At 42.5% G+C, this 12526-nt stretch overlaps 1 protein-coding gene across 2 annotated transcripts in view; it reads left to right on the top strand.

The window, feature by feature from the left end:
- The window catches only part of gabrb2a (gamma-aminobutyric acid type A receptor subunit beta2a), a gene marked incomplete at its 5' end in the record, with an annotated part of 55434 nt that extends 43330 nt beyond the window's left edge, over positions 1–12104 (top strand). The window contains 5 exons of one of the 2 annotated variants that reach the window (XM_084085786.1): positions 3598–3735; positions 4164–4316; positions 7400–7644; positions 8991–9131; positions 11699–12104. In XM_084085786.1, coding sequence (XP_083941912.1) covers positions 3598–3735; positions 4164–4316; positions 7400–7644; positions 8991–9131; positions 11699–12061 — 1040 coding nt within the window. In that variant the 3' untranslated portion in view covers positions 12062–12104. The remainder of the gene's footprint in view (positions 1–3597; positions 3736–4163; positions 4317–7399; positions 7645–8990; positions 9132–11698) is intronic. The other variant, XM_084085787.1, reaches the window with a different exon arrangement.
- Between the last annotated feature and the right edge of the window lie 422 nt (positions 12105–12526).

Here is a 12526-nt window from a genome sequence, read left to right on the forward strand (position 1 = left end):
CTTCTCTCCTCTTCTCCTCTCCTCCCTTCTCTCCTCTTCTCTTTTCCTCTGCTCTCCTCTCCTCTCCCCCATATTCTCCTCTCCACTCCCCTATTCTCCTCTCGTCTCCTCTATTGCTATACTTTTAGTATTATAGGTACTGTTACTATGGCTTCCATAATATATATAATATATACTATTTATAATATGTATTCTCCTGTAGCGTATACACGTGTTTTTCTACAGCTAAAAGGCTATGGATACTGTTGGAGGCTTCTTATTATTATTTATTCTTACCTTATTTTCTTTTTATCATTACTATTGTCATTGTTGTTTGCACAGTACTTTGTGAACCTCACAAAATTTAATTTAGCTTCTTGTATCTGTAGAGTAGTGACAAATAAAACCTTCTTGACTCTTATTACCTCCCCGCTCCTCTATTCTCCTCTATTCTCCTCTGTTATTCTCCTCTATTCTCCTCTCCTCCCTGTAACTGAGGTCCCTCTCGGCTGATCAGTGCTGCACATCAAAACGTCCAGCATGGTGGACTTGAGCTACTAATTGGGGTGATGCTGGGTTGCACTAGCCAGGATGTTCACGTAGATAGAGGAGGGGGTGGGGTGGGGCAGGCAACGCATTTGATGTCCGTTTTCCCAGGCTCTTGTACATCGCTACATGCACCTCATGCTGCACACCGGTTCGATTGCAGCCGCTCCTGCTCCTGTGACTTCCATTCTGTTCTTAATCTTTCTTAATTCTCGCTTGAAATAAAACCTTTTAAACAAAGGAAAATGTTGAGTCCTTATACACAATGTAAGAGGAAGAAGTGTTAGTGGGTTAAAATACCTGAATGTCAACACACATCAGCAGAGTCTTTTTTTTTATAAATCAAAGGTTCGGGGTTTAATTATTAATTTTGTCTAAATAGGTCGTGCTGCCTGTTATTATCATCGGTGTGAAATGGAACACAGAAGGGAGAGATGCATGTGATACATGGGATGCGGCGCAATCAGCATGTGACGCACATGATGCATGGCATACAGCACATATGATGCATGAGATGCAGCACATTGGATGCATGGGATGCAGCACATACTGTACAATGCATGGGATGCAGCATATACGATGCATGAGATGCAGCACATTGGATGCATGGGATGCAGCACATATGATGCCGCACATGGGATGCATGGGATGCAGAACATGGGATGCATGGGATGCATATGACTTAACCACATGATCCTCGGCATCCATATTTTAGGGGAAACATTAGCCAAAACTAGCAGAGCTTGTGGATTGGCAATTTTTGGCAAAGAGAATTGGTGTAGGAGGGAAAAAAGCCGTCCAAGCACAGAGCCATCTCGGGTCTAATTGACTAAGTCTAGGGTTTAAGTGGCTAAGCAGACACTGTGGAACAGAAGAGCTTCCATCCATGTTGATGAATGACATGCAGGCTGTTGTCGAAAAGCACCTTCTGTCTTCATGACGTTCTGAATGACATGCAGGCTGTTGAACAGCACCTTCTGTCTTCATGACGTTCTGAATGACATGCAGGCTGTTGAACAGCACCTTATGTGTCCATGATGCTCTCCATTTGTTGCAGGCCATCCCTCTTCTTGTTCCTAAAGCCTCATTTGTACTCCTGCAGCACGACAAAATTATTTCTTGTCAGCAAGCAACACCATTGTGTGATATGGTATACATTTTATATGAAATATTAAGAATGTTTTCTTTTTTAAATAACAATTAAATAACCTCTTAAATGCAAAGAAGATTTTATTAAAGAACCACACTTCTGTATAATTTTGATATCTCACCGTCACCATTAGCAGAGAGGACACCCTGCTACAACAAATTTGGTAGTAACTATATGCAATGTATCTCAGCGTGCATTTTGAAACATCTTTCACCGTCATTCATGTTGAAACGATGTGGAAAAGCACTCTACGAGACATAAACCACAGGAACCCTAGTGTCCCTATTATGAGTCAAGGAGCAAACCAAGTATATAGAGCCGGTCAACTGGGGGGGGGGGGTGTTGGGGGTTAAGTTTCTTGCTTAGGGACACTTCGACACACACTGGGAGAGCCGAGCGTATAATTTAATGGTAACTATATTCTGCCTGCTTGCGATTGGCTGAATGCAAGAACGGGGCAAGAAGGACGGGACCCTCAGCCCCAAACTCCGGAATCAAATCCCGCTGCCCACACCATTTTTCCAGAAACCGCTGCCAATTCTTTTTGTCGATAAAACGCTACTTTTTCTGAGGTTAAGGTTACGTTTAGGTATAGCTTTTTTGAGGTTGGGGTTAGGGTTAAGGTTAAATTCAGGGTTATGGTTAGGGTTAGGGCATAATTTCGCCACATTAGGCATAATTTCTCCACTTTACGCACGGCAGAAGTCTCACAAGGCACACCTGCCAATAAAACTGACTTCTAGCCAATCACTGCGCTTCCTTTCCGGGACTCGGCAGAAGATAGTTGTATAACATAATAACGCACGAGCCGAGAGTAAAATTACTATTAACTCTAATAGAAGCCATTCACTGTGCATCAGGGTATTAAAACACCTGCAAAAATAGTCCTGCATTTTTAAATATGAATTTTGTTTTTACATTTTTATAAAACATAAAAACATAGACAAACTTTTTCAGGTTCATTCTTGTAGCTACAAGCTTGTAGATCAGCAAAAATAGCTGATCTACAAGCTTATAAAGTTTCCGAAATTCAATGACATTTCTTTAAAAAAAGAGAAATGTAAAAAAAAGAATATAATGGCATACCCAAAATGGGGATGCCTGGTTGAAAGTGGTTAAAGATGGAGTGCCATGATATTTTTCAACCCTAAAACCTGATCATAAGGTATTATTATTATGTAAGGATTTTTTTCAAAAAAAAAAAGTGTACAGAAATTGTTAAAAAAAATGTTTTTATGTGGACACGCCTCCAGTTCATTAAGTATGCCTGGTTCTCACCTTAGCACCTCCTCCACCACCTTAGCACCACCCACCTGTCCTAGTCCCTCCTCCTCCTCATGCCCACACCTGTTGTGTTATGATAATGAGGGGGAGGGTATGTTTTTTGGGGGCTCTGTGATGTCACTATGCCCCTGTTTTTGGATTGGCACGTTTGACTCTCAAGGTTTCAGCCTCCAGGAAAAAACTCCAAATAGTCAGAGAAGACATGAAACACCATAAAACCACCAGCGGGGGCCTTAATGAAGTTCTATCAACCTCATAGACACATGAAAAACAGAAAAAGTGCAAAACCATGGCACCACCTCTTTAAGGAACTTCCTGTTATTATATTTGTTAAGTTTTTGAGGCCTCCATGAAAGGCCCTTTCAGCCACTTTTCTGTGTCTATACAGCTATTCCCATGATGGATTTTACCGTACTTTCCATGAACTCAGCTCACCTGCTGAACAGACAGTTCACTCTGTACTTCCAGGCAACGCTGCACTTGAGGGTGTTGAGTTTCATCTCAAATGTTCTGTATATATCATCTTAATCCTTAACAGCACCATTAGTAGCGGAGCGTGGCGTTGTAACTTCCGTTTCCCTCGCCATTACAGCGGTTAATGTTAATGCACTCTGGGTCTCTGGGGCTTGTCTCTGCAGATGGCTACACCACTGATGATATCGAGTTCTACTGGCGGGGCGGAGACGGAGCCGTGTCGGGGGTGGACAGGATAGAACTGCCCCAGTTCTCCATCGTCGACTACAAGCTCATCTCCAAGAACGTGGTGTTTTCCACAGGTACAAGAACTGGGAAAACAACCCACACGAGGCGGCCTCAATGCATGCAAAAATGCATGATTTCCGCTGCCAATAAGATCTGTTCCATAACCATGCATACTGTATTCAGTTTCCAAATCAATTAGTTGGCGAAAGAAATTTGAATTATTTAGAAAAAAAAGAAATTGTTTGAAAGTTCTCGCCTCTAATGACATGTACAATAAGGACGCCAGGTCGCAAGTGGTTAATATTGACAAAAAACAAAAAAATAAAATAAAAAGAAAATAAATCAGAACCAGCACCAATGCGCTGGCAGTGGATATGCCGCGTTCTTTGTTGTCGGGGGAAGATATAGCTTCCCCGTGGGCGTCATTCAGTTCTGTTCTATTGAATTCTATTTCCATCTTCCATCTCAAGCATCCAGCACTCTCTCTGCCTCCTTCCCTCAGGTTCCTACCCTCGCCTCTCCCTCAGCTTCAAGCTGAAGAGGAACATCGGCTATTTCATCTTACAGACCTACATGCCGTCCATCCTGATCACCATTCTCTCCTGGGTGTCCTTCTGGATCAATTACGACGCCTCTGCCGCCAGAGTGGCCCTGGGTACGAATAACCACCCCCCCTCCCCTCCCTCCTGGTTGTTGATGACTCATTACCCCATGGTTATAATCGAGAATTAATTGATAACAAATCCATTCAAAGGGAGCTATTAGCCATATAGTATATTACGAGAGGGAGGGCGGACAGTTGTGGATTAGATTCATCACTGTGTTATGAATGCCTTTAAATCAGTGAATCTGAGTCATTTGCATATGGAAGCTGCAGGTGATTCATTCCTTATGATTTATTGATCTGTGTTTTGACAGGAGACATAGCTGTCTCTTTCCCTGCATTTTAACCTTCTGTTTAGTTTTTGTTATTTCTCATTAGCTGTAAGCGTGCGATCTTGATCGTGCTTGCTGATAGTCTGCTGTTTAGAAATGACCATAATATAGGCAGAGGGACAAGCGCTACAGTGTGACCTTGAAGCACACACCGTTTCTTTCTTTCTTCCTTTCTTGTAGTGTTTTATTTGTCTGTCTGTCTGTCTGTCTGTCTGTCTGTCTGTCTGTCTGTCTGTCTGTCTGTCAATGGACAGAGATCTAAGCTTTTCAGACTGAGAGAATAGTCCAGACTATTGGTCAAGTGTACCTTATTATTCAGTGCCGAGATTGGAAGAGAAACATTTCAAATGAGATGAGATCTGTTGATATATCGTTGCTGTCGGGCAGAAACCTTGTATCTCCATACAGTATTTTCTTTTGGAATTGAATGCCCAACCTATACATCAAACAAAAGTAGGAAAATAGCATTTTTATATAAAAGAATAAGTGAAAGAGCATGTGACTAAATATTAACTACATTTTGAACACAGGTTCTTTTCTCCATTTTCTGAAAAGCAACGGTATTGGACATATAAGGTTTCCACCTGACAGCAACTACTGGCACATATACTGTATATGTTGATATAAAAAGAGGATGATGTCAAAATGGAACGCCAAAAACATTTAAACATCCTTTGGACTAAAACAAATGATGATAGGTTCAACGTCATGAAAGCAGCTTTGAGCTCTCTGTGTGTGGCGTTCTTGTCACAAGGCATTTGGTTCCTGAAGAGACGGAGGCCCACGAGGGTCAAAACACTGAGCCCCAAACGGTGCCTGTAAAATGCACATCTGTTGTTTAACCACTTACCATCCGTATTGTGTGGAACGCGTACGCAGAAAATAGCAGATCCACAAGCTCACAATGCGTCGCAAACGCCACGCAATGTGAGCTTGTAGATCGGCTATTTTCAGCGAAGATATTTAATGTAGAGTGTCACTGAGAGTCACTAGTATATAGAGGCCTGAGGGACTCTGGACAACCAAATATAGGGTTTAAGTGGTTGTGGTTCTCAAAGTGAACGGGGGTTCCAGGGGGTCTGCAGCAAATTGAGGAACAATTTATCCACTTTAACCCTATTTTATTCTTGGGCTATTTGAAAAAAAATGCTGATCTACAATCTTGAAAACGTTAATTTGGAATTTGTTTGACACAAATCTTCTGTTATGGGGACCCCTGCCACAAAATCTTTTCAGATGCGGGTCCGCAGACAAATATACATATCAATTATACAAGGGGGTCCTTGACATGAAAATGTTTGAGAACCAGTGCTTTAAAGATCTACTGAACGGCAGAGAGCAGAGAGACAGGCGGAACGTGTCTGCAAGCGAGTAGAGTAGAGTAGAGAGCGACAGGCTACATCGATGCTGCCTGCTGGCTGCTTCTGAGTTATTTATAATCCGCGTGAATCTGACCAAATGCAGATTGTGCATACAGATGACTAACGTATCAAACACAATGCACGGATGTCAGAGGAAAGCAGGTGAATCGTGCTGTGACTAATAGCAGATGGTTAGTGGGGGGGGGACGCTGTGCTTTTTATATAGCCGCCGGGATTCGTTCCTTGTCTGTTTCGATATGCGATTGGACGGAGGCCCAAAACCCTCCGTTGAACACAGTCACACGCACACGCACGCATGCACTTACATGCACGCATGCACGCACGCACATACAGTACAGTTGCTCTTTTGTGGCCAGGGGGGATGTTTTTGTCCATATGGGGTCTCATTCTTTCAGGTCGGTCTGTATCGACGTGTCCTGTGTATGTGAGGACACACATCAAACACGTCCTCACAGCCTTTGCTGTTAAAACACCTGATGTCGCACATGTGTTAATGTGCGGTCAACACATGTGTGTTAGTGTCAGACCGATTCGACTGCACACGTTTTAGCTTCATGAAGCTGATGTTATGCATATGAGCATGTGGACACGATGATAGCAAATATGCCTATTTTGATTGATTGATTGTCATTTTTATTGACAAAAATGCATTATACATGAGCATATATTTGTACATGCCTGTCAAAAGGATAAAACCCCAAAAAGCTCTGGAACTTATTTCCATTGTTGTCCTTTGAGTGCAAATGTGTGTATAAACTGTCATGTGTTGGGGTAGGGGGAAGGGGGTGTAGCACAGAAAAATATTATCAATAATGAACACATACAATTTCCAACATACTAGAGTCTATACAAATAAAATAGTAAAACATTGCATGGGTACTATAGTATATCTTGCTACAACTCAAATAATTGATGGTTATAATTAGGTCTTTGTCGTGGAATTCTGGATCAATCAGCAATCGATGAGGCCCATAGGAGTCGAGACAATATTCTAGGTGGTGGTGGTTATGCTTTATGTACATGATATCATGGTCAGAAGTGCATTAACACTCATGTCAGTGGTACGGTAGTTCTGCTTCGAGCACAGGGCAGAGATAGTTATACTGTTAGCTGCTTGAAGGACAAACTGAACCATAACAAGATAGGCTGTACTAAAACAATAGCTATTAGGCCTAGTGGAGACATGTAGGGTCTTACAAGCTGTCAAAATATCATAATGTATTGCAGAAGTATTATAAGCGATGGTAAAATATAAAGGTTAGATATAAGCAGCCATATAATTTCGTCCTCATCTTGCAGGTAAGCCAGTCCACATAACTGCTGCGGAGTATAAAAACGAATTCTTTCCCATACAGCTTTTGAATCTGCAAGGTACTTTAAACTGGTCTAAACTGTCGACCCCATATTGACCTCCGTGCAGGCATCACAACGGTTCTGACCATGACCACCATCAACACCCATCTGAGAGAGACCCTCCCGAAGATCCCCTACGTCAAGGCCATCGACATGTACCTCATGGGCTGCTTCGTGTTCGTCTTCCTGGCGCTGCTGGAGTACGCCTTCGTCAACTACATCTTCTTCGGCCGCGGTCCCCAGCGGCAGAAGAAGGCGGCTGAGAAAGCGGCCACCGCCAACAACGAGAAACTGAGGCCTGACCCCAACAAGGTGCGTGTTGGTGCCAGGCCTGTATATGCGTACCAACCTGAGGCCGCACTGTTCAGGTGTTAATGTGCCGATGACCTTCTTCTCCTTTCAAGGTCAATGTGATGCTGTGATACAGTGGTGATTTTATGGGGGGGAGGGGCTTTGCCCCCATGATTGGCAGGCCCAGCTCTGATCTCAGCTCTTGTTTAGTTTTTTTTGTCATTTGTAACTTTATATTGTACTAATCAACAAATGATTCAATTTATGTGATTGTGGTATGTAGGATGTGCACAAAAAAGACTCGGGGAACAACTTTAGTTCAACTTTATATAGAATTATTGGCATACAAGTGGCATCAATGTAAATAGATGCTTTTCTTTTTTCAAAATCTTGTCCCCCTGCTGGCAGAGGCTTAAATCGCATATTATGCTGTGATGAATGCTTCAAGTCCTTCTACTCTCTGGTTTAGCCATGAGTGTCATAACAACAGCTGAATGAAAATAGAAAAGTATCTCTATTAACACTGTTTCGCATCACCAGGGACCACCAGTGGTCCAAATGGACACGCTTGTGGGTCTGTAACTCTGAGAGTGTACTAATGGAACCAAATAGACCCATAAGGTTCGATTTGTACACTCTCAGAGTTATATTAACTTTACAGTGTCGCAGAGATATTTAGTTTTTTTTTATCAAATGCGTGTCCATGACCTACTGTAATGTACGTACATCAAACTGGGGCTCCTGGAAATTCAAAAAGATTGAGAATCTCTAAGCCAGTGTTTATCAACCTTTTTGGTGCCAAGGCACACCTGGCATAGCCAAAATATCCCAGGGCACACCTAGAATTTAGCGGCTGGCCCTGGGTGCAACTCTTCCTTGCTGGTGGAGCTCTCATCATCTTGTAGTAATAATACTGAGTGCCAAAGCATGTACCCTGTGCCCCTTTTATACAGTACCAGGTAGGACAACATTATTTGCATTCCTATGGGTGATGGTCGCTACACTGAATGGCCGTATCGATTGACGGACAATCACCACTGTTGTTCTCGAGGGGCTGGGTTCACACTTTCTTCAAACGTCGCGGCACACCTCAGCAGTACTCGCGGCCCAAAATTGGGCCCTTTGCCAGGGTTGATAAACACTGCTCTAAGCCAATCATCAACAAATGACTGGCGTAAGTACCTTCGAGGGGCAAGGCGTCTTGGGTAGTTCAGTGACTTTGGTCCAAAGCCTTCCCTTTAACTTTTATTCAGCTGGTAGTGTTAGCTGCAATAACAACAACAAAAATAAAATACCCTTTCCTTCTGAGTGTGGAAAGCTACCATTTACCCCCCCCAAGTAACAGTGCTGATTTTGTATGCTTGCAGTGGCTGGTGGGAAATGTAGTTCAGAGAGATGATGCTCTGTATGCCAGAATGAAACAGAGGGAAATTGACGCGTATGACTCGATGTGGGATCCCATCTTTGTGGACGATGGCGCATTAGGACTAGGCGAGCAAAGAAATAAGGTACTGGCGGTTTTGAAAGTCAAAACTTAACAAATGTCATCAGTCTGATTCAAGCCGATCAGAGGAAAATGCTGTAGTTATTTTGTGCATTTCTTTGATTTTTTTTGTAGATTTTAAGGCAGCTTTGATCATCACTCCCACCATTGTGTTTTTTCCCCCGCTCTTGGTTTGCTCTTCATGCATTTCCCTGACAAACAAACAATCATGGCTGACAAGCACTTTGGCTTCAGCACACTTTAATCTTGAACGCGAGTCAAGCTGTACATTTAAATTGATGGGAAGTGGTAAATGTGCAGTGGTGGACAGTAACTAAGTACATTTACTCGACTACTGTACTTAAGTAATTTGTAATTATCTGTACGTACGTTACTTGAGTTTTTTTTTTTAGCAATGCATTGATATTTAAAAAAAAAAGTACTTTGTAATTTGTGCTCAAGTACAAATTTGATTTAGCAATTTTCACTTATACAGTAGTAGAGTAATATTTGACCAGGTGTATGCAGGTGTATGCAGGATCTATTCTTTGACTCAAGTACTGGGGTTGAGTACTTTGTCCACCACTGAGAATGTGGTTGTAGAGAAGAGAAACAGGATTAACTTTAAGCTACTCTTAACATAATATTGGTTTGAGACAGATTGAATCTCAAAGGCAATTGAAGAGTCTCTAAAGAATAAGTGAAGCAATAGAAAGAACATTAGAGGGGAAAGGGGCTCAGCCCAGCACAGAGCGAGAGAGAAAGATCATTTGCAGTTGGATGACTAGTGCCAACTGAGAAGGTCTTTCCTCAGAGTGAAGTTACAGCAAAACAACAGATATCACGTATCGTTGCTATCGGGCGGAAACCTTGTATGTCCAAAACCATTACTTTTCAGGCAATGGAAAAAAGAACCTGTGTTCCAATTTAGTTATTATTTAGTCACAAGCTCTCTAAATTGAGGTTAAATATTTAGAAAACCCACAGACAGACTTGACCACTTTCCACCTGGCGTCCCTATTTTGGGCATGTCATTATAGGCACAAATTTCAAATATTTCCAACATTTAAAAAAAGAATGGAACATGGAGATACAAGGTTTCTGCCCGACAGTGACGATATGTATTCTGTGTCCTGCAGATAGTATTTTAGAGTTGTTTTCTTCACAAGTCAGGCTATGGATGAAGAACTGCTGATCTGAATTCACTCCCTTCAACGCCCATCCTGACCTGACCCAAGCCTCCAACCTCTCCTCAACCTTATCCTCTCACATTTTTTATTTTTCTTTGGTTTATCTTTGTTTACTTGGTTTGTCTTGTGAATAGACTGAATTTTAACCCCACCTCGGTTGAAATTCTGAGATGACAAAGAGGATTTCTCCATTGAGAATTAGTTTGTGGAGTGCTCTGCACTCTAAAGAAATGTACAGTATTTTCATACTTTTGTGGTTGTAGTCATTTAGGGCTGCAACGGTTAATCGAACTAATCGATTCATTCGATTATAAAAAATCGATATCGATAATCGATTATCGTTATAGCTGAAAAAAATAAGTGAAAATAGCAGATCTACGAGGTCACAACGAGCGCATTGCGACCCGTTGTAAGCTTGTAGATCAGCTATTTTCACTATTTTAGCTCTACAGCGTTTTGTGACAAAGTGTAAAAGAGGCCTTACTGCCTTAGTTAATCGATTCATTGACATATTACAAAATTTACACTTTTTAAAAACGTGCTATTCGATTAATCGAAATGTAATCAATAGCTGCAGCCCTAGTTATTTGATATTGACTGATCTAAATATTGTGATTCTATAATAATGTATTTTTTTACCTGATATACCGTGCTCTAAATAGCACAGTTTTGTCTCATCTGTTATGATTTCTTTTGGCACATCACTATTATTTTATTTATTCTTAATAAACATAAGTATCATAAGTGTGTTAGAAATATGCACGCTAGTATATTTTGTATCACTATGTTTTAAACCAGTGGTTCTCAAAGTGGTGTCCAGGGACCACCAGGGGTCCTTCAGCTGGTTCCAAGTGATCCCCAGTAAAATGAGGAACAGTAAAACACTTAAGCCCTATTGTATATTCTAATAGATATCTACAAGCTCACAACACCATGTTGTGAGCTTGTATATAGACCAATTATTTGTTTACTAACATTGAGACTGGACGCACAGGTGATTGTTTCACGCAATCAATTCCCAACCTGTTGTTTCGGGGTGCGCTGGTTTCAGTACACCCCAACCCCCTCTTGTGTGTTGGCTAGTGAGGCGCGTCCTAACGAGACCTGATAGAATGGGTTTCATTGCACGCATACTGGTTGCACGCATACTGGTTCTTATCAGTGTGACGTCGTCTGTTAAGGGGTCTATATATTTTGAAGGTTTTAGAAAATCCTAACATATATGTTTTCTTAAGGGGGTCCGTAGCACAAAACTTTTCAAATTGGGATCCACAGCCTAATACGTATCAATTTCCTCGGGTCCAATACATGAAAACCTTTGAGAACCATTGTTTTAAACGTAAGATCGTCTCCCCCGCCGTCACTTCCTCTCACACCTCTTTCTCCGTTCCTCGCAACACAGATGACCCCCGACGACAACATCCTGTTCAGCACCCTGGAGATGAAGAACGAGATGGGAGGGGGCCCCGGGGACCTGTCCCGGGGCCTGGGTGCTCCCGGGGACCCCCGCAGCAACACCATGCTGGCCTACGACAGCTCCACGCTGCAGTACCGCCGGGCCGCCATGGCCCGGCAGAACTATGGCCAGTGCGCCCTGGAGCGCCACGCCCAGAAGAAGTCGCGCCTACGGAGGCGGGCCTCGCAGCTCAAGGTGAACATCCCGGACCTGTCCGACGTGAACTCTATCGACAAGTGGTCCCGGATGATCTTCCCCACCGTCTTCTCCTTCTTCAACGTGGTTTACTGGCTCTACTACGTGCATTAAGGCAAGATGGCACGGCCGGTGGCCATCTCACAGCGAGCGAAGAATGGAGGAGGACGATTTGGGGGGAGATGAGAGGGAGAGAAAGAGAGAGAGAGGGGAGGAATGAGAGATGCAGTGCACCAAATTTGTTTGCAGATTAATTTAGAGAAAACGTAAGGACTTTTGGAGGGACTGCGGCACCAACACCTCACGTCAGCAGTGACTCTTTTCGGATCGGGGGAAACACCTTAATGACTGACTCACGCTAACGTAACGAACGAAGGAGTGAGATTTTAAGACAGACATGGTGCCTGGTTCCAGAATTTCAATATATCACTAATATTTGTCATTCGTAGCTTAATCTCTGTGGATCAAATATTTATGCTTGTGTTTGCATATACTTTAAAAGATTTGTTTTGTTTAGTATATCTATTTACTTCGTAGCCGAGCTTACTGCATCCAGGGAAGCTTTATAGATGATTTAAA

Source organism: Gymnoscopelus microlampas (genome assembly GCF_963454915.1).
Source record: "Gymnoscopelus microlampas genome assembly, chromosome: 18".
In the NCBI taxonomy this organism is placed as follows: Eukaryota; Metazoa; Chordata; class Actinopteri; order Myctophiformes; family Myctophidae; genus Gymnoscopelus; species Gymnoscopelus microlampas.